General features: G+C 37.6%; 2 protein-coding genes across 2 annotated transcripts; both read left to right on the forward strand.

Annotated features, from left to right (window-relative positions):
• The first annotated feature begins 436 nt into the window (after positions 1 to 436).
• Positions 437 to 2,826, forward strand: LOC139133706 (cytochrome P450 3A19-like). The gene is made up of 3 exons (XM_070700470.1): positions 437 to 624; positions 1,890 to 2,027; positions 2,670 to 2,826. The coding sequence occupies exons 1-3, from the start codon at positions 437 to 439 to the stop codon at positions 2,824 to 2,826; spliced, it is 483 nt and encodes a 160-aa protein (XP_070556571.1).
• Positions 2,827 to 11,220: 8,394 nt separating this feature from the next.
• Positions 11,221 to 21,598, forward strand: LOC139133879 (cytochrome P450 3A29-like). Its single transcript, XM_070700648.1, has 13 exons — positions 11,221 to 11,359; positions 14,725 to 14,818; positions 15,398 to 15,450; positions 15,761 to 15,857; positions 16,156 to 16,272; positions 16,417 to 16,505; positions 16,658 to 16,806; positions 17,382 to 17,515; positions 17,764 to 17,934; positions 18,439 to 18,659; positions 19,411 to 19,548; positions 19,684 to 19,846; positions 20,167 to 21,598. Exons 1-13 carry the CDS (start codon positions 11,289 to 11,291, stop codon positions 20,242 to 20,244), a joined length of 1,575 nt encoding a protein of 524 aa, XP_070556749.1. The 5' UTR covers positions 11,221 to 11,288; the 3' UTR covers positions 20,245 to 21,598.
• Positions 21,599 to 21,980: the final 382 nt, after the last annotated feature.

The raw sequence follows: 21,980 nt of genomic DNA on the forward strand, positions 1-21,980 counted from the left end.
TTACGCAAATATTTTCTTAGAATTTAGTCTTGAAGAGTTGCCACGATAAAGGAGAAAATTATCATGCTTAGGAAAGGAAAAAACCACGTGACAGCTTGAAAAAACAATGCCGATTTCTCATCTCTATCTCATGTGTATTTTACTTGCGTGCTGACAATTTTTGGTTTCGGACTCGTGACCTAGCTAGATTGAACTACAGCTTAAATGCTGACCTTCATGTTGAATATGATGAAGTATTAACAATTATTGTATTAAATGTTGAAGAAAGTGTCATGAATCAAGGTCACATTAGAAAGGACTTTCTTGTACAGTTCAATGTCATGTTTTACGCGACCAAAAAAAATTTTGGAGATTATTGTTTTGTCCAAAGTCAGAATTGAACGCATCGTTCTCTTTGCATTTAGGCACTGACATTTACTTGGCTGGTTACGAGACAATGAGTACTATGATGAGTTTCCTTGCCTACTCCATGGCAACCAATCCAGACATTCAGGAGAAATTGTGCACTGAAATTGATGACGTCATGGCTTACTATGACGAACCTAACTATGAGGCTGTATCGAAAATGCCATATATGGATATGGTTGTCTGTGAAACTCTTAGGATGTACCCTCCTGTGATAAGGTTGGTGATAACCTTTCAGTCGTATTTGTGTTCTCGCCCTGTATGTCCGAGTCTCTCAAAGGATCATATTAGCCTTGAATGAATTTTGTTAAACACATTGCCACTGACTTCAATGTCCGTAGCTGCCATAATTGTATCAAGACGTTACCAAATTAAAAATATATCTCCAATAACGCTATCTAGAACCCTATTTGAAACCCTGCGACCCCAGTTTGTTCGCATTTCTAAAATTCATGCATGGGATTTGCCATATTTTGCTGGGAATTTTGTGTGTTACGTCTCCCTTAAAATGAAAACGTTCCATACTATACCCACCTAACTCTTTTCTTCACGCCTGAATAACGGAAACACTCATTTATTTGCCTCATCCGGGTTCAACTGTAGAGAGATGCTTCAGAGTCATATCAAAGGCAGGTATTTTACTGATACTGCTGTCTCTGTATTTAGTACGTGGTGGCAAAGATCAGCGTTAAAACTTTGTATTGTTGTACAAATATCCATTAATTGCTAATGTTTTGAAGAAAAGTAACTGCTACAGAGCAAAGAGATGGATGGTGTCTCTAGAATGTATGGGTGACGTTGTGCAAAGTGATGGGTTGAGTAGAAGACAAACACAATTAATTGATTATTAGAATTCTAATTATAAATATTCATAAATTCGTATGCAATTCTGATGTCTACCAACTTTGTATGGCTTGTTTTTTTTCCGCTGTTGAAATTGCACGGGAATAGTTGTCATTATGACTTCAGGTGATGGAGACAAAGACGGCCCTTCCATTTCTTCAAAGTTATACTACGTCTGCGTTGAAGTACTGCTACGTTAACTAGTAAAACCACAACCTGTGACAGTATTGTTGTAAAAGTGTGGGCCGGCTAGTAGCAGTATTGCGCTCTCAGCATACGCATACACAGTCACGTATTCATATACTGAAGTATGTATAAAAGTAGAACTTAGGCGATGATATAATCGGTTTTGAAAGAAACGCATAAAACTACTTGACTGTTATTTGATAAAGATGAATCACATAATAAAAGTGTGAAAGCACATGGTGCCTGGAAGAAACTTAAAAAAATAAAAATACCACTCCATTTAAATGAATGAAGAAGTATTTATATTCACGCCATGCATTTCTCAATAGAAACAGTATTCAACTGTGTGCGTGTATAGGAAATGAACATTTTATATAGATAGAATACTACACCTACATATCCATTATAAGGGTGATTTGATGAGTCAGTATGACGTTAACTCAATCTATTTCTAGGTTTGACCGACATTGTACTGAGAATGTAACCATCGCTGGAATACATATTCCTAAGGGGATGGTAGTTGCGATTGCAATCTATACAATCCATCACAATCCCGACATTTATCCCGATCCGGAGAAATTCATCCCGGAAAGGTAATGTTTCATATTGTTGAGTCCATCGATAGAATAATGTCACGTGACTGAAGACAATTCTGAAATCGCCGTTACTGTATTTTGTATTACAGTAAATGCAATGTGGGTTGAACACCGAAGACGATGATGATTGTTTTCATTAATTTATACACGGAGAACAAAATTTGGCACTATTCACTGCATTGATGCAGCTGTCATCTTATAACACGATTGGAACTAATTTTGGAGAATTGGATCTTCACATTGTTCTAATTTCTCAAAAGTGGTAGGTGCCCTATAGCTGAATGTTGCAATTATTACAAATCACTGATAAAGACAATTGTATAACTTCAAATGAAAAGCTGATCAGCTTACATTTGCTGATTAAAACGATATTACTTCATATCCAATTATCCAAATTAGTTCCAATATTTTTTTGTTGTATTAATTGCCGATGCTTTTCTGCTCAAGCTAAGGGCTTCTGAAATTTTGGTACGTCCGAATCGTCAGTTGTCAACCCCCCAAACAAAATACAAAACAACAAAAAACAACAACAAAACCCCAACACCCCTAACACAGACAAAAAACGAGTGTGTGAGAAAATGTGAGTGAAGAGATGCCGTGTTACAATCATAGTTACAGAGGTAACCGTACTCTTTACAGGATCACCAAAGAAGAGAAGGAGAAACGTCATCCTTACGCATGGTTGCCATTTGGAGCTGGTCCTCGTAACTGTATTGGAATGAGATTTGCCTTGTTGGAGGCTAAGATTGGTCTTGCGCGCATATTCCAGAATTTCACCTTTGAACCATGCGCCTAGACCGAGTATGGCAAGTTAACATAGCAAGAGTCGCTTTTAGTTGCAAAGCCGTGCATTCAGACTGTAAACTCCTATGCCTTTTGTCGGAAATTGTTACGCTTATTCATAAAGTCACTAAATATACCGTATTTCGATAATCATATCCACAAATTAAGGGAGCGTTCAGTTTTTACGGCCTGGGGTGGGGGGGGGGCGGCAAAATCTTGTCGCCGGTGTTCAAAAAAATATAGACCCCCCTGCATTTTTTGTGAAAAAAAGATGACCCCCCTTTGTCAGACGAAAAAAATTGATGACCCCCCCCCCTGAAAAATAACCAAAACCCATATGTCAAATTTACCCGCATGGTTTGGATTTGAACTCCGGTACGCGGCGCACTTTATTCGTGTAGCAGAGATGCCAGTGCACAAACTTCTCAGCCACATCCATTGAAATGTCTGTTAATTAGGACGACTGTAAGGCAATTTTTAACTTCATTTCCACAGACAACTCATGTCCATGGACATTGTATAAAGTAAACTTTATTGGAGTGGTTCGCCAAAGGCAGCCCTCCGGTTAAGAGGGTCATGGGCCATTACGTAAAGTCAACTTTATTCTAGTGGGCCACCAAAGGTGGCCCGCCGGTAAAGAGGGTCGATCATGGCTATTGCATAAAGTAGACTTTACTGGACAGGGCCGCTGAAGGCGCGCGACCATTACCATTATTCAGTGCATGATCCCAGGGGTCCCTCAAAAATGTTTCTAATACAAGCCCAAAAATGTTTCTAATACAAGCCGCGGCTTCAATTGGGAATTTTACGGTAAGATTGCCGTTGGGTATTACATAAAGTCAATTTATTGTAGTGGGCCGCCGCAGGCGGCCCGCCGGTAAAGAGGGTCGGATCATGGCCATTGCATGAAGTAAACCTAATTGGAGTGGGCCGCCAAAGGCGTCTGCCCGTTAAGAGGGTCATGTGTAATACATAATGTATATTTATTGTAGTGGGCCGCCGAAGGCGGCCCGCCGGTTAAGAGGGTCGGTCACGGCCATGGCATAAAGTGAACTTTATTGTTGGTATTATGTTTTTGAAAATGTGGTGACCCCCCTTTCCTACCAGTGAAAAAGCGATGACCCCCCCTTTGCGGATTCCAAAATTACGATGACCCCCCCCCCCTGGATTTTGAAGTTAAAATGTTGTCAGTAACAAGAAGCGATGGACTTGGGCAGAGTGCACTTTGGTAGGCTACAATCGGTAAATATGTTTGAATTTCAGACGTTCACCTATTGCTTGATTTGTGTCGTAAGGATATTAAAATCCCCTTGCGAAAACTGATTAGAATTTATTTATTGAAAATAACTTCGCCAATTATTAAGTGTCATACCTGCTTGTAGCTACCTATACTTCTTTGTGGTGCTATTTTCGTAATACAATATAAAATTTATCAAGATAGCCAACAACTTGTACGACTTTCTTTGAGCTTCTGCTGTGTAAAACATGTAATGTTTATGTTTGTTTCGTAGATACCTGTACAACTTGGCAAGACTGGTTTCATATCACCGAAAACGGGTATCAAACTCAGCGTGAAGCCCAGACGATAACTTGTACAGTCGTTGAAGAATGCAAGGGTCCCTGGAGGAGAAGTCACGTGATTGGGAGATGTGTTGGCCCATCGTGTTTTGAACATCTCGTCGAACAACAATTCATTCCGTTAATCGTACTCATACCCTTGCTTTCTTGGAATTTGACATAGTTTTGCACTTGCCTTTGTGTTGCAGAGAACGCTGCATGTTCAGAGGAGATCGTTATAAATTTCAATGAAGGACATAATGATAATCCAGGAAACTAGTGATTGATGGCAGTGAAATGATCAAAGTTGAACCTCATCTGATCTCATATAAATGCCAACTGACTGAGATATATGTATGCGTCTTTTTACTGTCCCTCTCATAATATTTTTCACTCATTTTTCTTTTTTTATAAACGAAAGTGTTTGTGGACATCACTAAGTAAAATTCTATGCGTCAGATTAAACACCTTTAAAAGAGAAAAAGTAAGAGTTTGTATTTTTAATGTAAAGTGACCATCACTAGATATTTTGATTGAACACATCTTTGAAATGAAGTATAAATATTCTCACAATTTGTGTTGAAGACCTTTGCTCGGTGACATGAAAATGGTTATTTAGGCAAACTTTCACACCGTATAAGGGACTGGTCAGTTTCTTCGGCCTGGGGGGCCGGTGGATTATTTTTTGCCGACGTCAAAAAGTGGCTGACCCCCCCTATTCCAAATTTTGAAAACAGGGTGACCCCCCTATTCCAAATTTCTAAAACAGGGTGAACCCCCCCCCGGGCGCGACAAAGGTAAAACAAAAGATGGACATAAATTATATATATATATATATATATATATATATATATATATATTATATTTTACATTTTACATATATTTATATTTTAAATAGTCATTCTATGTTTTAGTGAAATTGTTGACATGTCAGTTGTAAGATAGGAATTTCAAAGTGTCAATCTTAAAGTTTAAATACAGTACATTTTGAATGAGCTGTATTTTGAATGAGCTGTGAATGTATTTCACACTTTCTCTGCTTAACCAGATGTCCTGAACTGTTGTACAGAAATGGATGTCAATCATTAATATCAAAGAGGAAAAAGCAGTGAATCAAAAACTCTGATGGGTGTTAAGACTTGCCAACCATCCAATTAAATCTACTGAGGAGCCATAGAGAGCTTTTTTAGCCAAATCTGATGTGTACAGTGTCTGAGAGGACCTTTTCTTGTGTAACATTGAAACCATAAAAGCACAGCTAATAATGACAAAAACTGCCTTTTTTAACTGTTATTTTGTTCATAAAAAAGCATCTTTCTACAGAAAACCTATGAAACAAAGGAAAATAATTGCATCAATGAGAAGGAAAGATATCTTGTCATTTTTCTATCTCTAAAATAAGTCACTGTATCAAATATATATTGAGAAATATTTGTGCATGTTGCTTTCTCATACTGAATTCTCACAGAGAGAACAGAAAAGTATCAGGAATTTGTCATCCTTTTCATATGAAATGCAGATTTCATAATGGTACACTTTCACTTAGCAAACATCAAGATATCTCTGAAAGTATGGCGCCCGAAGGGCGCGCCAAAAAATATGAAACATCCTGATATCTCTGATATATATGCCTCGTATATTAAAGTCATGCACCTGAAGGGCATGCTGAAATATGTATGATATATTAAAGTAATGAGCTTGAAGAGCACGCTGAAAAATATTGAACATACAGATATCTCTGATGTATGTATGCTTGATATGTTAAAGTTGGGCGTGCTGAAAAATATGACTGATTATTAAAGTTATGCGCCCGAAGGGCGCGCCGAAAAATACAACTGAATGATGAATTTTGTGGCTGACACTAGCATTTTAGGCAATGATGAGCCTGTGTCAAAATTCAAAAACACACTGACCCCCCCTATTGGGCATTTCAAAAACATGGTGACCCCCCCTATCACCAAAGTCAAAAACAGGGTGACCCCCCCATGAATCCACCGGCCCCCCCAGGCTGAAGAAACTGACCAGTCCCTTACTGATATTTAGCATTTTATAACAAAAATATTGAATTGAAGAAAAGAAAGCAACACGAGCTTTAAAATGTTAGATGACACATGCATAGAAAGATTTAACGGTAGAATACAAAAAGCTTTGAAATTTAGGAAATATATACTTTAAAAAAATCACAATTGTTGATTAATACTACCATTTTCAGTAATAGAGCGCGAAGCCACTGCAGTGAACTGCAATAAAACTGCTCACACTAATTAGTTTCAGCTGTAGCCAGCTGGCAAAGTCGACAACATTGTATGTCCCATGCAGACAGTTTGTCTGGGGAAGTTGAAATAAAAAAGATTTGTACATGGACCAGTGCATGGTAATGTTACATTGTATCTTAATCTTGAACACAGGGTGCCAATCGTAAACTCTCATTTACAACTCGAGCCTCAGACAGAGCTAGTTTTGCCTTTGTACAAGCAGACTTTTTGGTCTTTATCAAGTAGCCTTGTTCAACACCAAAGTGGCCACGGCTTCAGCTGAAACTAATTAGTGTAAGCAGTTTTATTGCAGTTCACTGCAATGGTTTCGCGCTCTATTACTGCAAATGGTAGTAAAATATCTGACAAGTCTATGTATGTAAATTGACCACCGTTTTTTAGTCGACAGATGTGCTTAGCAATGTCACCACTGGCTACTCAAAATGCCCATTAAATATTTTACAGTGTAGCGTTACTGGTAATTAGTAATCACACGAATGCCATTCATTCTAAGGAACACATAGTGTTGTATTGTTGGTTGCGCTACACTAGTCTAAGACAAGCTCTCCTGTTTTACCTGTGATTACTCCATTTTCTGAACGTTTCCCTGAAGGATTTTTACACTGCCGGTTTTAAAGTATTGGAGACTCTAGAGGACCTGCTGGAAGATATTGACTCTCCATATTTCTCCAATTTTACCAATTTTGCGGTTTTTGCAGACTGTTTTGTGAGTAACGCTCAATATTGTCACAGCACCTGGATTTCATCGTGCATTCATTAGCTTATAGCAGACTTACGCTATTTATCATTAGAAAAGCAGTTCTCAATAGCCCAATATTGTCAAGGGTTGATCCAAACACCTGGAATCGACTACAGATGTTTAATATATGCAGGACTCGACCAACCAAGAGAGGCTGTGCCTGAGGAAGGAAAAAGAACATCAGATTTTAGTTAGGATCTCTCATCGCCTTCCTGCCTACATCTCACATCTGATTGGCCGACAATGAGATACACAACAATACCAAGGCACTATGGTGAGCATTCCACTTCTGAAACACAAAATCAACCTCTGTCCATCTCATTTGTATTGTGGAACATACGAGCTGTGAGGCAGAAGGTGTCATCACTCTGTGACCTTGTCATAGACAACCACCTCGACATTATTTCATTAACTGAGACTTGGCTGACTGGTGACTCCAGTGACAAAAATGCTCTCTCTGAGCTACGACATACTCTGCCAGACCATGACTCATATTACATTCCTCACAAGTCTAAAGGTGGTGGATTTAGTGTTCTGTTACGGAACTGCTTCAAAGTTGAAAAAATACATCCTTTAGTTTCAACTCATTTGAACACATGGAACTCTTAGTGACATCGAAATCAACTGCAGTTCGTCTTATTACAATCTACCAACCACCACCTTCAAAGAAGAACAAATTAACATCATCAATTTTTTTCAACGAATTTTCTACATTTCTTGAAACTCTTGTGACTGACAATGGTCATCTGTTAGTTGTCGGTGATATTAACTTTCATTTTGACGTTCAGAATGATCGTGATGCTGCTTTTTTCCTGGAATTATTGGACTGATCAGGACTTCAACAACACATTACTGAATCTACTCATCGTTGCGGCCACACTCTAGACGTAACTATATCACACAAACTGACAGCTTGGTATCAAACAAAGATATACTGAGGTCTTCCATCTGATCATGATGCTGTAACGTGTAATCTAGCCATACCATTGGTTTACTCGACCAAACAAAAAGTGTGTTTTCGGAAGATCAATTCTGTTGACATTGATAAAATGTGCAAAGACATTTCATCATATTCCGCTGCTACATTCCTAATAGTGAGTTGTCATCCCTAATCGACCTATACAATAATACACTGCAAGATAATGTTGATCACCATGCACCGAAGAAAACAAAAACAGTGACTTTTAGACCTGACGCTCCATGGTGTAATGATAATCTTCGTGCTGCCAAGCAAAACAAAAGGCAATATGAAAGAAAATGGATTTCATCTGGACTAGAGGTAGATAAACAGTTGTTCAAAGACAAGTGTAAGGACTATCAGGAAATGATCAAGCAAGCCAAGTGCAAATGTCATTCTGAAAAGACTGCCAGTTGTGATCAGAAACGTCATCGAATGAAAGCAGCTTATTACCAGCTTTTGACTGTCCTCAAACACTTGCAAATAAGTTTGCTGACTTCTTCGACAATAAGATCCGTAAGGTGAGACATGATCTTGATGAACAGGTGAAAGAGACTAGTATTGACAACAGTTCTCCATGTACACAAGAGCAACATCTGATAACATTTACACTGGTTTCCTCTGATGTCATTAGGAAGATCATCATGCATACCAACCTGGATGGTGAAATCGTGTGTAGAGGCACTCTTGCCCTTGATCACAGAATTTGAATTTATCAACACATCATTGGCTAATGGTTGTGTTCCTCATTCACTGAAAACTGCTTTGGTTACACCTATAATTAAAAACCGCCAGCTTTGCCCAGAAGAACTTAAGAACTATCGCCCAATTTCTAATATACCATTCATGGCCAAAGTACTTGAGAAAGTAGTTTGCAGCTGAGCTTCATCGACATCTGAAAGACGACATTCTGTGTACAAAGATGCAATCTGCATATCGTCAACACCATAGTGCTGAAACGGCAACTGTTAGTGTTCACAACAAAATACTTCAAGCTCAAGAAGTCATCCTTATCCTTCTAGACTTATCTGCGGCATTCGATACCATTGATCATCAAATTTTACTTAACAGATTGCAGTATCGTTTCGGTATAACTGGCTTGGCTCTTTCATGGTTAAATCATACTTACTTGAAATTGTTGTTGCATTTGTGATCATTTCATTATCATATACACTTGGGAGTCATCCGCATACATCACAGTTGATGTTGAGTTTGAAAATCAGGGGCTCTAAAGGTGATATGTAGATATTAAAGAGAATCGGCCCAAGCACTGATCCCTGCGGAACTCCAAATTCCAGAGTTTGACTGGTTATATTGGGCCCTTCAATAAGTACATGGTGAACTTGGTTCTCTATCAAAGCGTGTATTTAGGACATGCGAGCATGGTATAAATCCAACAAGCTAAAACTGAACGATTACAAGACTGCATGAGATCATCCATTTTTCGTCACGCTTCAGCAAAACAATTCCGATACTATGTATCAACATTTGTGAAAGCTTTGTAAGTGCATCATCAATTACACGTGACCTCGGTGTTATGCTTGATTCAGGACTTAAAATGACAAACCATATAAACTACATCTGCAAAACAGCATCTCTAGCAATCAGAAAAATTGGTCAAATTCGACGATACTTTGACAATACCAGCACTGAAAACCTCGTCCACGCATTCATTACATCTAGACTGGACTACTGCAATGCTGTTCTGTATGGGTTTCCAAAAATGAGTTGCAAAAACTACAACGAGTCCAGAATACAGCCGCTAGACTTGTCGTCGGGAGCAGGGATATAATCTCATCTCTCCTGTAATACGAGATCTCCACTGATTGCCTGTGAAAAAGTGCATAGACTATAAAATTCTATTTACTGTCTACAAGGCTTTAAACAATTCATGTCCATCGTATATCACTGGACTCCTGTCTTTGAAAAAAGTATCACGAATTTTGCGATCCAACCACAATGCTACATTGACTGTTCCGCATTTTGCAACCTCTGCTTACGGTGAACGGGCTTTCTGTGTGGCAGGTCCAAAATTATGGAACTTTGTTCCTTTTAAAATCAGATCCGCTGTATCAATTGGATCTTTTAAAATCAGCTTAAAACTTTTCTTTTTACTGATTCTTAATGTTTTTTTAATTTATTTATACTGAACTGATTTTGTTAAAGTTTAATGTACGTGTATTTTACCTGGTTTTGTAAAGCATAGAGACTTTGTGTATAATGCGCTGATAAGAACTATTTTATTTTTATTATTATTATGCATCCTAATTAGCGAGCCCATGACTGCTGATTTTTTCAGCTCAAATCCTAACATGGTCTAGGGTATATACACAGGAAATGAGCAGAACGGATTAGGCCGTGGGCTAGAGGGTCTACGTGCACCCCCCACAGGATAACAAACCTGTATTTTTCAGAAGCCGTGGGATCCCTAGAATACGAAAGGGAATTTTAACAAAAGAAATATAGGGATGCAATAGCTGTTATGGTAATGTTTTGAAGGGTACCGAAAAATCACGATTTTGCAACCCACATGCATTTCGTCAAATCTGTCTTCTTGTAAGTCATCTGCTGAGCTTATTTTTCAACATAACCTCACTTGTTTGGTATCATTAGAAAGGCAATTTATTCCTATTTAAGATGACATATTGTACTATGCAATATCTTCTACGGGTTTTGTAAAATATGACCAAAACTTACGGCAACTAATGGTTTACAGCAGATCGGTGACCTGGACATAGCGTGTCACGTGTTTTGACTATGTAAGGCAATGTCTATTCGTATTGGACCAAAGTGGCAGCCATACTGACCTATTTTATACATTCAAGAAACCAATTCAGCGACGTGTGCCGATGACGTCAGTTATGTGCGCGCGCATCATGCCTCTAGATATACTGTGTCCTCTCGCCAGTTTGTGGAATTAGTGACCCGACAAGGACAACAAGAGCATGGAACTCTTTGGCTGTGAACTATCTATGTCCCTTCTCCTTGTCATCACAGTGGTGATCCTCCTCTACCTGTAAGTATGCCGATCTGTCCGGGATTTTGTTATGCCCCCGAGACTTTAGCAAGGGACTCGGGATCATAACTTGCTTGCAGTGTATGACCAGCCTGCTACGACAATGCGAGTATTGTTGAACTCAACTCAAATTTCTGAAATTTGAACCATTATCATTCGGTTCCTATTGTAAATTTGTTTATGTATTTTAGAAGGCAGTGTCCTGAAAGGTGCAACTGAGGATATTTCATCAAACAGTTTCGTGCGTTGCTAAAAAACGTTCGGTCCAAGAATTGTATGGCGTTTCATACGTTTTATAGAATAACCTCTTGATAACCAATGTTGGTGGCGCACGGCCCAGATATGAATGTACAAATGGTGATCAAGTTGGTAGTGGAGTTTTAACGAAAACCAAGAAATCTTTTGATAGCTACGTTGTTGGGTTTATTTAAATTTTGAATAGAGGTGTATTTATTCGAGTACTCAGAGACCACTACGACGTTTCGTCACAACTGCGCATGTGCCATTTTTATCAGCAGGTTTTGGTGACTTACCCCAGGACTTCCACATCGCCCCCTCCACGGCCGATCCCTTTAATTGTACTCGGTTAGATTTGTCAAGTCTGTGGGCTTATGCATACCACAGCAGAGCAAATTTAAGGAATGAACTTCAGCAGACAGTCGCGTTTATGGTTTAAGCAATATACGTAGCAGACTGGCGTAGATAGTGGTGTGAAGTTGAACGCACAGCTTTGGGAAAAAGTAGCTACCATGCTCGCCCGAGGCCGAGTATAGTGTTGGAATAGTCTACTCATATAGTCACTGAAACAGCTCCAACCGTAGACCAAAGCAAAACAAAAGTCTACGGTTAAACCTATAGTACAACCTGAACTTATGTCAAGAATGAAATAGCGAAGTTGACACGAACTTAATATCATGGAAAACATGTATTGAGTGTAACAAAAAGTGACGGTTGTTGTAAGGCTGAAGGAATCGCGATTGAAATCTTATTTTTTTTCAGATCCCCCCTCAATACCCTAAAAAAATTTTAATGATCAAAATTTTTCAAGCCCCCCTCAACTATCACAAGCCCGCATATTTGTAAAGGATGTGCATGCAGAAAAATCACGTATTGCGGCGTTCCGCTCGCAGGTGTTCAACACTACCTGTTATTAGCACTTTGTAAAGTCATATTCCTGAGACAAGTTTTTAAATTGATTCCTTTTAAAGGCATCGGTTAACTCTTCGGATTCATCAGTCTAGGCCAACTTGAGTTAATCCAACTCTGGCCGGGTCAATTGCTCCTGCTGAAGAGCACACAAAATGCAATCATGAGAGAGTAGGCAAATTGTGAATTCTGGCTAATTGCCATATTGTAAAAAACTGAGTACAGTGACCTACCAAAAATTTGTTTCGAAAGTACAAGACATATATGAATAAGATGCTTCTCAAAATTGACAATATTGGAAGGCTAAAATAGTAATGTTTTAATCTTTGAAATTCTGGGTATAATAATGGCAAATTTGTTTAAAAATAAATGATTCCATTTATTCACATGTTTTATCATTTAGTCTTTACTGTTCAAGTTTTACTTTTGTATTTTATTTTATGACAAGAATGTGGAAATTTAGAAAATCAAGCATGGTGACCCCATCTTTTTTCTTTAATATTTGATTATTCTTATATGCCAGAATTCAAAAATGGATAACTTTCCAAATCTCTTGGTCTTCCACATGTTGCTCTCTGGCCTGTATGTTTCACTGTCATGAGCGCCATTTGACCAAAACTCTTCTTCAACTACAATGTACATTATAGTCAGAGCTTTCTCTGTCACTGCATGCTCAGGTATGCAGTGACAGCGACACTGCAGTAGCAGGGCGGCAACTGATAGTGACACTGCCCGTAGGCAGTAGCTGTATAATTTAGATAATTTGACAATATTTTTGTTCAGTTTATACAACTGAGTTCTTGTTCTACTCCCTACAGCATGTTGAACTGTCCAGTATTCAGCTTGCTATCACAGCCTGTGTATGTGTAGCATGCATTTGTATCACTGACAACTGACTGTCAGTCTGGACTCTAATTAAATCATCACCTAATACATATTAATATATAAAGGCTTTGTCGACAAACTGAATATTGTGTGTTTGCGCATGCTGTAGGGAGACAGCAAGAAACTGTAGTTGATACATTGCATAGAAATATTGCAAAAATCATCAACATTTGCAGCTTCTGCCCTGTTATTTAGAGGCTTTTTTGGTTTTTTACAACAAATCACACATGTTTAGATTTTTTCGAGATAAAAGTCATGAAATGTAACAAAATGGTTTCTAGATTTTGTTAAACTTTTACAAACATTACAACAATTGGATTACATAAAAATGGTATTCATTTTTCATTGAATTACCTACAAAAGTTTGAATTGGAAAATGTGAAACATAAAAGGGAACCAAAAAATTTCAAGTCCCCCCTAAAGGGAGAGCAAAATTTTCAAGTCCCCCCTCTACTACCCACAAAATTTTCGAATCCCCCTGAATTCCTCCAGCCCCCCCTAACCGTTTTTTGTGAACGCAGCCTAAAAGAACAAATCGTACCTGATTATAATACACTGCCAAGCCGTTGGTAAACCAAGTTAGTTGTAGAGCTTCTAGATGTATTCCATTTATCTTTTTCTAATTCTTGACATCAATAACAACTTTTACGTGCGGCATCGCGGCAGTCTAATCCGTCAATTACGAATGTATATCTAAAAGGGTTACCACGAAGTCCGGTTGAAGAATAAGCACTACGATCCTAGATGTTGTTGCTGTGCAGTGCAGTAGATATGGGTGTACAAATAAGAATATCGACTGTATTTTGAAATTCTATACACAGATAGTGAGGAGGTCAACAAGGTTCACGGTCGTTTTATCAAGATGTTGAATATCTGACATCTTTAATGATAGATGTGGAAACGCAGCTATCTGTTGGCGGGGTAGCGTGCGTCGCTATGCAGGCCACCAAAAGGTCAACCGGTGGCGGGGTCGACCTTTTGGTGACCAGCATAGCGACGCACGCTACCCGGCTAACAGATAGCTGCGTTTCCATAGCTAATTTAATGAATGTAGTGCCCGTGTATTCCCTTGGTAACGAGAAGAACAATGGTACAAAACCATAATCTACATCATAGTCATAAGTTCTATAGCGACAAACTCCGAGTCGATATGACAAACACAAACAGTTAGCCTACATCACAGGTAGATAACTTTGTTCTCATTAGAAAATCTGTTAAATTAGCGATATGACTTTGTAATATTACAGCCAGTATCAACCCACCTTAAGCGAGACCTTAAGGCTTCTACCAAGACGTTGCTAATTCTTGTGTTGAATTCTTTTTTGTTCGTAAAGGTACGCGACATGGACGTTTTCGACATTCAAAAACATGGGGATTCCAGGACCAAAACCGTGGCCACTTTTTGGCAACATATTCGAGATGAGTGCTGTGAGTATTCTACAATTTTATTCAGAAAATTCTCATAAAATATCCACTGTGACAAAGAATACAAAAGAGTCTCATTCGTTTTTGTGACGTATGTTTGCGTTCTTATAAATCCTGAATTTTACGGGATAGAAATAGCTCACATCTGGTAAGGTAAGCATTTCGCCTTATCGAAAAGTTATTACGTTTGTAAGTTTCAAGGAAAATCAAGGTTTGCTTTGTCTGCAAATATTGCATGTTTTGTAAGCTTGGAAAGAACAACTAACGTGGTCATTCTGTAAGAGTCAAATGTAAATTTTACTTGATGAATCTATTCAAGAAAGAACCGTTCTTTGGTATTATATGGGAATTGAGGACAACATACCATCGTAATATCTTGAAATGTCACGAATATGATCCACACAAGTTCTTAGTGGCTGTCTTTCTAATAGTTCTCAGTCAATCTTGGCATTCGAGTGACGTTTATTAAGATGTAATTGTAAATTGCAGTGTATGTTGCCGTGTTACATTTTGATGATGGAAAAGAAAGCTAATCATTTGTCGATTATGAATCTTCTGTTCATCTTTGATATTATTTTATAGGGAATATACAAGAAGGACCTTGAGTGGGTTAACAAGTATGGCAAAGTATTTGGGTAAGAATGAAGCAAAACTAATGTTAAAATGATTGAAGTATAAAGCTGATTTTTGTTTCGATGAGTGATTTTTCTTCTAAGTCACTACAGTAACTACTTGGCCGAATACAACTTTGTAGTACGCCTGAGGTCGCAACGTGTTCACGTCATATTCTAAAATTAGGCTCTCACTTTTGGCGCACAAAGGTATCCTTATAACAACTGTTGCTTATTTTCGTCAATAGTGCGATAAGTCGATCTCGTCCATTGTCTGATGATGGCACTGTTAAATATTGACCCTCTATTATTCGTTGTTTTCTTCTCCTTCCAGGACTTACGAGGGAAGAGAGCCGGTGTTAGTCATTGCTGATCCAGAGATTTGTAAACAAATCTGTGTGAAAAATTTCGCGTCATTCTATAACAGAAGGGTAAGTGCTTGGATTTCAGACGAATGGTTCACTGCTGTAGGTCAGTAAAACACTCCGGTATGGGAAATCTCCAAAGACGATATACATTATAGGCGATTTATTAAACTCGGAAAGTTACGCATAGCATGCCAAAAACGTCATAAAGAAACTAACGAGTGCTGGCATTACGGTGCATCGTGCAGCAGGCTTTCACTCATTTATGCTTGAAAGGGACAGCAGTATAGTTATTTGACAAAAACGGACATCTTTAGTATAATGAATGACTGCTTATTGGTTGTACGATTTGTTTATCTTGTAGATTCTACCCATCAACAGTAAACCTCTGGATTCTGGACTGTCGATGCTCGCGGATAAAAACTGGAAGGATAAGAGGAACACACTGACACCTGCATTTAGTGGATCCAAAATGAGAAAAGTGAGTCTGGAATATAATATAACTGCTAGCTGAATTTTACAGTATTTTACATCATAAAGATTACGATAGTTATTTAAAAAATCGAATGATAATTTTAACTCCATAGAAACATGTATACTTACCTAATAACAATATACATTACAGATGACACCTATTGTCAACAACGCTGCGGATACAATGGTTAAAATTTTGGAGAAACACTGCGAAGAAGGCACAAGTTTCCAGTGTAAAGAGTAAGTGATATCATAATAGTATTCGTTGGTGCTGCTGTTGGATGGCGCTACTTCATTTGAATACAAGTTAGTTGTAAGATATATTCTGATAAACGTCACCCCTCAAGTTCAAGCTCTTATGCAATTTCTTCTACTTCACTCTGGCATTTCAGTGTATTTGGCGGTTACGTCGTGGACAGCATAGCAAGTGCTGGCTTTGGTGTTGACATCAAATCACAAGAAACACCAGACCATCCATTTGTCAAGAATATCAAAGAAGCCTTTGATATCGGGTTTGCAAATCCAGTCTTACTGATAATGTGTAAGTATCATAGGATCATAGAGCGAGATGTAATAAATGATAAATATGTGAAGATTATCTTCTTAAGGGCAATTAAAATAAGAATAGACGGATCATATCTCTCTAACGTAGTGTATCGCATGTATTCGTATATATATATATATATATATATATATATATATATATATATATTATATATTATATTATATGTATTTATATTATATATATGTATGTATGTATGTATTATATATGTATGTATGTATGTATGTATGTATGTATGTATGTACAGTAATATGAATCGATGAATAGATGAAGGATGGATGATGAAATATTGTGAATCTTCTTTTGCCTTTGTCAATAATGTATGTGCGAGTATGATTGCATATATATATATATATATATATATATATATATATATATATATATATATATATATATATATATATATATATATATATATTATATGTATGTATATACATATCTGGTTCGTGAGACGTAGTGAGGAAAAGTGGACGATCCTGCAGTAATAGGTATAGAACAATGCTATTTATTTAAAAAGCTTATTTGTCTTCTTTTGTCTTCAAATATTATTCCAGTATTTTTGCCATTTTTGGTGCCCCTCCTCAACTGGCTGGATATCGGGTTCTTTCCAAAGAGGATCATGAATTACTTCACTGGTTTGACAGAGGACACCATAGCGATGAGGAAAAGTCAAGATTCCTCAGCAAAGGTGAGCAAAGTCTTTCGCATGGATTCGCTTTCAAACGAGTCAGCTGATAATTCCTTTCAAATGACGGGCGATGAATAGAATCAAGCAGGATGTACATTTTTAGCAGTACCCTGTGTCCACGGGAAAAGGGTTATGGAAGGGTTATGGGAAGTCACCTTCTGAAAATGACATTTATGCTAATAACAGGTGCTCTATACACTATTTATTGAAAAATATTCATTTACAAATAATATTAAATTCATTTTCAGAGAGTTGACTTCTTACAGCTGATGTTGGACGCGCACGAAGTTTATGAACAGTACATCGAAAGTAATGAAGCCCAACAAGATGATGATGATGTCACACTCGTCAGGGATGGAAAGTCGGACTCTGATGATAACTTCCATAAAGGTTTTACAAATCAGGAAATATTAGGACAGGTGAATGAATAGTTTCTGCCTTGCAGTGACTAGAATTTTTAAGGTATTGATAATTTGAGTGCATCACAAACAATCTTTACATTTCAAATCAACTGCAAAATCCGCAAAGAGTAAAACTGCGCGATATATAATCTGAACGGACGATGACATAATGATCAAATATGGCGAACTATTAACTACGGTAGCTAAATGAGGCCAAAGGCCTGGAGTAATTTTGTTATTTTATACCTGTAATTAAGAAAAAAAATACAGGTAAGAAATAAAACAAATAACTCCTGAAGCCTTATTAAGTCGCAGTTTAATTGCAGTACTTCATTCAACTATGACAAAATGCGTTTCTTATGTTAAGGCAAATAATTGCGAACTGGCGCCTTCCCTTTACTAGGTCTATACGACTTCTTCCATGTTAACTATCTTTAGACCGAACGAATTCGACGATTCAAAACGTTTGGGGGATAATGTTTTCAGTAACAGAAATCAAAAGTAATCTTCTCTTTGTTTTAGGCTCTGACTTTCTTTTTCGCTGGTTTTGAGACAACAAGTACTTTGATGGGGTTTCTCGCCTACTCCTTGGCAACCAATCCGGACATACAAGAGAAGCTGTGCGCAGAAATCGATGACGTAATGGCGAAATATGACGAGCCTACCTATGAGGCTGTTTCTAAGATGTCTTATCTGGATATGGTTGTCTGTGAAGCTCTTAGGATGTATCCACCAGCGCCAAGGCAAGAGACTGTGTGATAGTGTATTCGTCCCTGTAATATATATGTTGTTAAAATGCATCAGGGTTTGCAAACTCTGTATTTGCCCTAACAATATGCAACCGTATAATTTTTCATTTTAAGATAGTTCATGCCTTGAAACTGAAGGACTTAAATATATGCCACAAGAAAACCTTAAGTCTCGAAATAAAACAAAATATTTGGGTCACCGTACAAAATATGGTACTATAGAAACAAATCACCAAATTTAACCACTTAAAATTCAAAATGGCCGCCATCCTTGTATTAACTCCAAGGGGAAAATTAAATTTTCAATTTTCACAAAACTATGCTGTGAAAACTCTATTTACTCCATAATCTTCAAAATAATACCCCACAAGTGGTAGGCCAGAATTGTATGTAAAATGTTGAGACTCCAAATATGTGTCTCCGAGGCGCAATCTACTTATGAAGAAAAAAGAACCTCGTGTATTGGAAATTGTAAACATCGTTGATTTGAACAGAATGGAAAATAGAAGGTGGAATTCACAAGCCAGCAATTCTCAATACAATTGAAATGCTCACTTGATTGAACTTTTGATGTTGACATCGTTAGCTAAGAAATACTAACCAAATAATTTCAACTGACTAACCGAGGGTTGAATTTCTCACGGTCTGCTTCAGCATGTTCATGGACCAAACTTTGTCGAAAGCATGCAACAAGACAATAAAAATGGGAATGTTTACAGAAGGATGCAAAATTATCTGTTTCTAGGTTTGACCGACAGTGTACGGAGGATATCACTATCGCTGGAATTCACATTCCTAAAGGCATGGTCATCGCCGTGGCACTTTACACAATCCATCATAATCCAGAAATTTACCCTGATCCCGAAAAATTCATCCCGGAAAGGTAAGTATTCTTCCTGTTATGTATTGAGCAACAATAGCTTCAACGTTGCTTAAGTTGACATTGATAAGCGCTGATGAAATTTCGTTACGTAATTATCAGCTATACGAACGTCAACTGTTGAAATTTGCTTTTTAGATTTACGAAAGAAGAGAAAGAGAAACGTCATCCTTACGCATGGTTGCCATTTGGAGCTGGTCCTCGTAACTGTATTGGAATGAGATTTGCCTTGATGGAAGCTAAGATTGGTCTTGTGCGCGTGTTTCAGAATTTCACCTTTGAACCCTGTGCGGAGACGGAGGTATGACAATTACAAAATTAGTGTACTGTGTTACTCATTCGTAGCAAAAACAAATTTACAGATACTAAATTTCACCCAGTGTGATGTTATCTGGTCATATTTGCCCTCTGTTCATCAATTAAACACAATGACAGACATTGAACCATGGTGGTAAAAGTTTATTGAACGTTTAGTAATAAGGAGTATAAACAGATGCAATTCTTAAAACAATCATGATGACAAAGCATCGAAAGTACACAGATGTTTCTCGTTTTTGCGATATAATATCATTTGTCTTTTGAAGATTATTAATAGGACAAATATTCCACATTTGCCTGCAGATACCCGTACAACTTGGAAAGACTGGTTTCATATCACCAAAGAACGGCATCAAACTCAGCGTGAAGTCGAGACGATAACTTAAATGGGAGAAGTCTTAAGTAAACTAGAAGGGTCTATCGTCAGAATCACGTGATGAAGAGATCAAGTTACAGATTCACATTTGCATGCATCATATCCAGTATTAATATTTGTGCAGTTTTGTTTCCATAATGGTTTTAACAAATCACAATCACGTGATGCGCTAGTCGAGTTTACAAAGCCGGATAGAATCATGGCAATCGACTGTTTGGCCATCATATTTTCCATTGAAGACATGTGTGGTCGATCTTTCTTTAAGTTTTATGTTTCAAATTGTTTTTCAAAAGAAATATATCCTCTATCAAAAATTTGAAAATGACACAAATCATCGAAACATTCCCTTGCATAGTAATTTAACCCAAAATAACAGTTTTTGGTTTTGTGCCAAGCCTATCCTCGCCGACCACGTTTCTTCTCTAATTATCGCAAGGCATATTTTATACGTAAACTCTGTACAATTTAAAGAATCGGATTGAAACTGAACATAACAGCACCAAATAGACTTCCAATTTACTCACCTTAGAGAAGATTATAATGAGAACCATGACAAATATTCTGCACAAATATTGATTTTTTGCGTAACTTTACCTACAGCACAAAGTCATGTTGACAGAACATGAAACTTGCTACCTTGACAGGGCAGGGCAGTTCACGTTAATCGAATACCAGACGTGATATTGTTTTGTGTTCCTCCGATTATATGTTTTTCCAGAGAGCGAGAAACTCGTACAAGTAAATTCTTTTTTGTTTTCAATTCAGTTTATTTCAGTACTTATGGCCTCCGGCCAATATGTACAAATAGTAGCAGTAATGTTGCTTACAGATCGCTAGTCAATGCAATAATTGCATCCACAAAAAGAGAGGGAAAAATAACTTATTTACAAATACTTAAGCACCAGAGAATACAACTGTATAGCATTGCTTAACTTACGCATCGATGGCAAGTTCTCTCCTACGTTTTGTTGCTAGAAAAATATATTTACTCAGTTTCCTCAATGTGGCAGTATTTTGAGATGAAAGAAGTATCTTGAATTTGTACATTACAGGAGGGTTAAAATAATATGAAGACATGTACTTAGCTCTCAAGTCATTATACGTTGGACATACAAGTAGAAAATGATACTCATCTTCTACTGCCTGCAAATTACACAACTCACATAATCTCTCTTGTCTTGGAATATTGTTCCAACGACCTGTCTCAATCCTCAGATTGTGTGATGATGTTCTAAAACTACAAAGAGCATGTCTGAAAACAGGGTTATCTATACAGGTCAAGTATGGCTCTAATACCAGCTCTTTTTTAAAGGTAGAATAAAGATAAAGTTTGCTACTATTGTCGACATCATTCAGCCAGTATTGTGCATCAATATCACTACACCTTTGTCTGAAAAGCCGTAAAAACAAGGTTTCATTACCAACCCCTTTGTTGTTCCCAGACTTCACCAAAACCATTACTCTGCAACAAGCGTTTCACTCCCCTGGCCCATAAGTCATACCTATTAACATCAATCTTGCTTTTTTGAAATTCGTAACATCGGTATACAATTCTATTTTTATCCATTTTGAAAATTCTTAACCAGTATCTAATGATTTTACAATAAATATTTGCTGTCAATGTTGGTCTACCCAACTCCCCTCTCATAGTAGTAATGGATGTATTGCTGTATAGTTGAAGTACATAACGCATCATCTTGTTGTGAGTTTGTTTTTAATATCTGGAGCATGGTGGAAGCCC

This window comes from Ptychodera flava, chromosome 5, assembly GCF_041260155.1.
Source record: "Ptychodera flava strain L36383 chromosome 5, AS_Pfla_20210202, whole genome shotgun sequence".
Lineage (NCBI taxonomy): Eukaryota > Metazoa > Hemichordata > Enteropneusta > Ptychoderidae > Ptychodera > Ptychodera flava.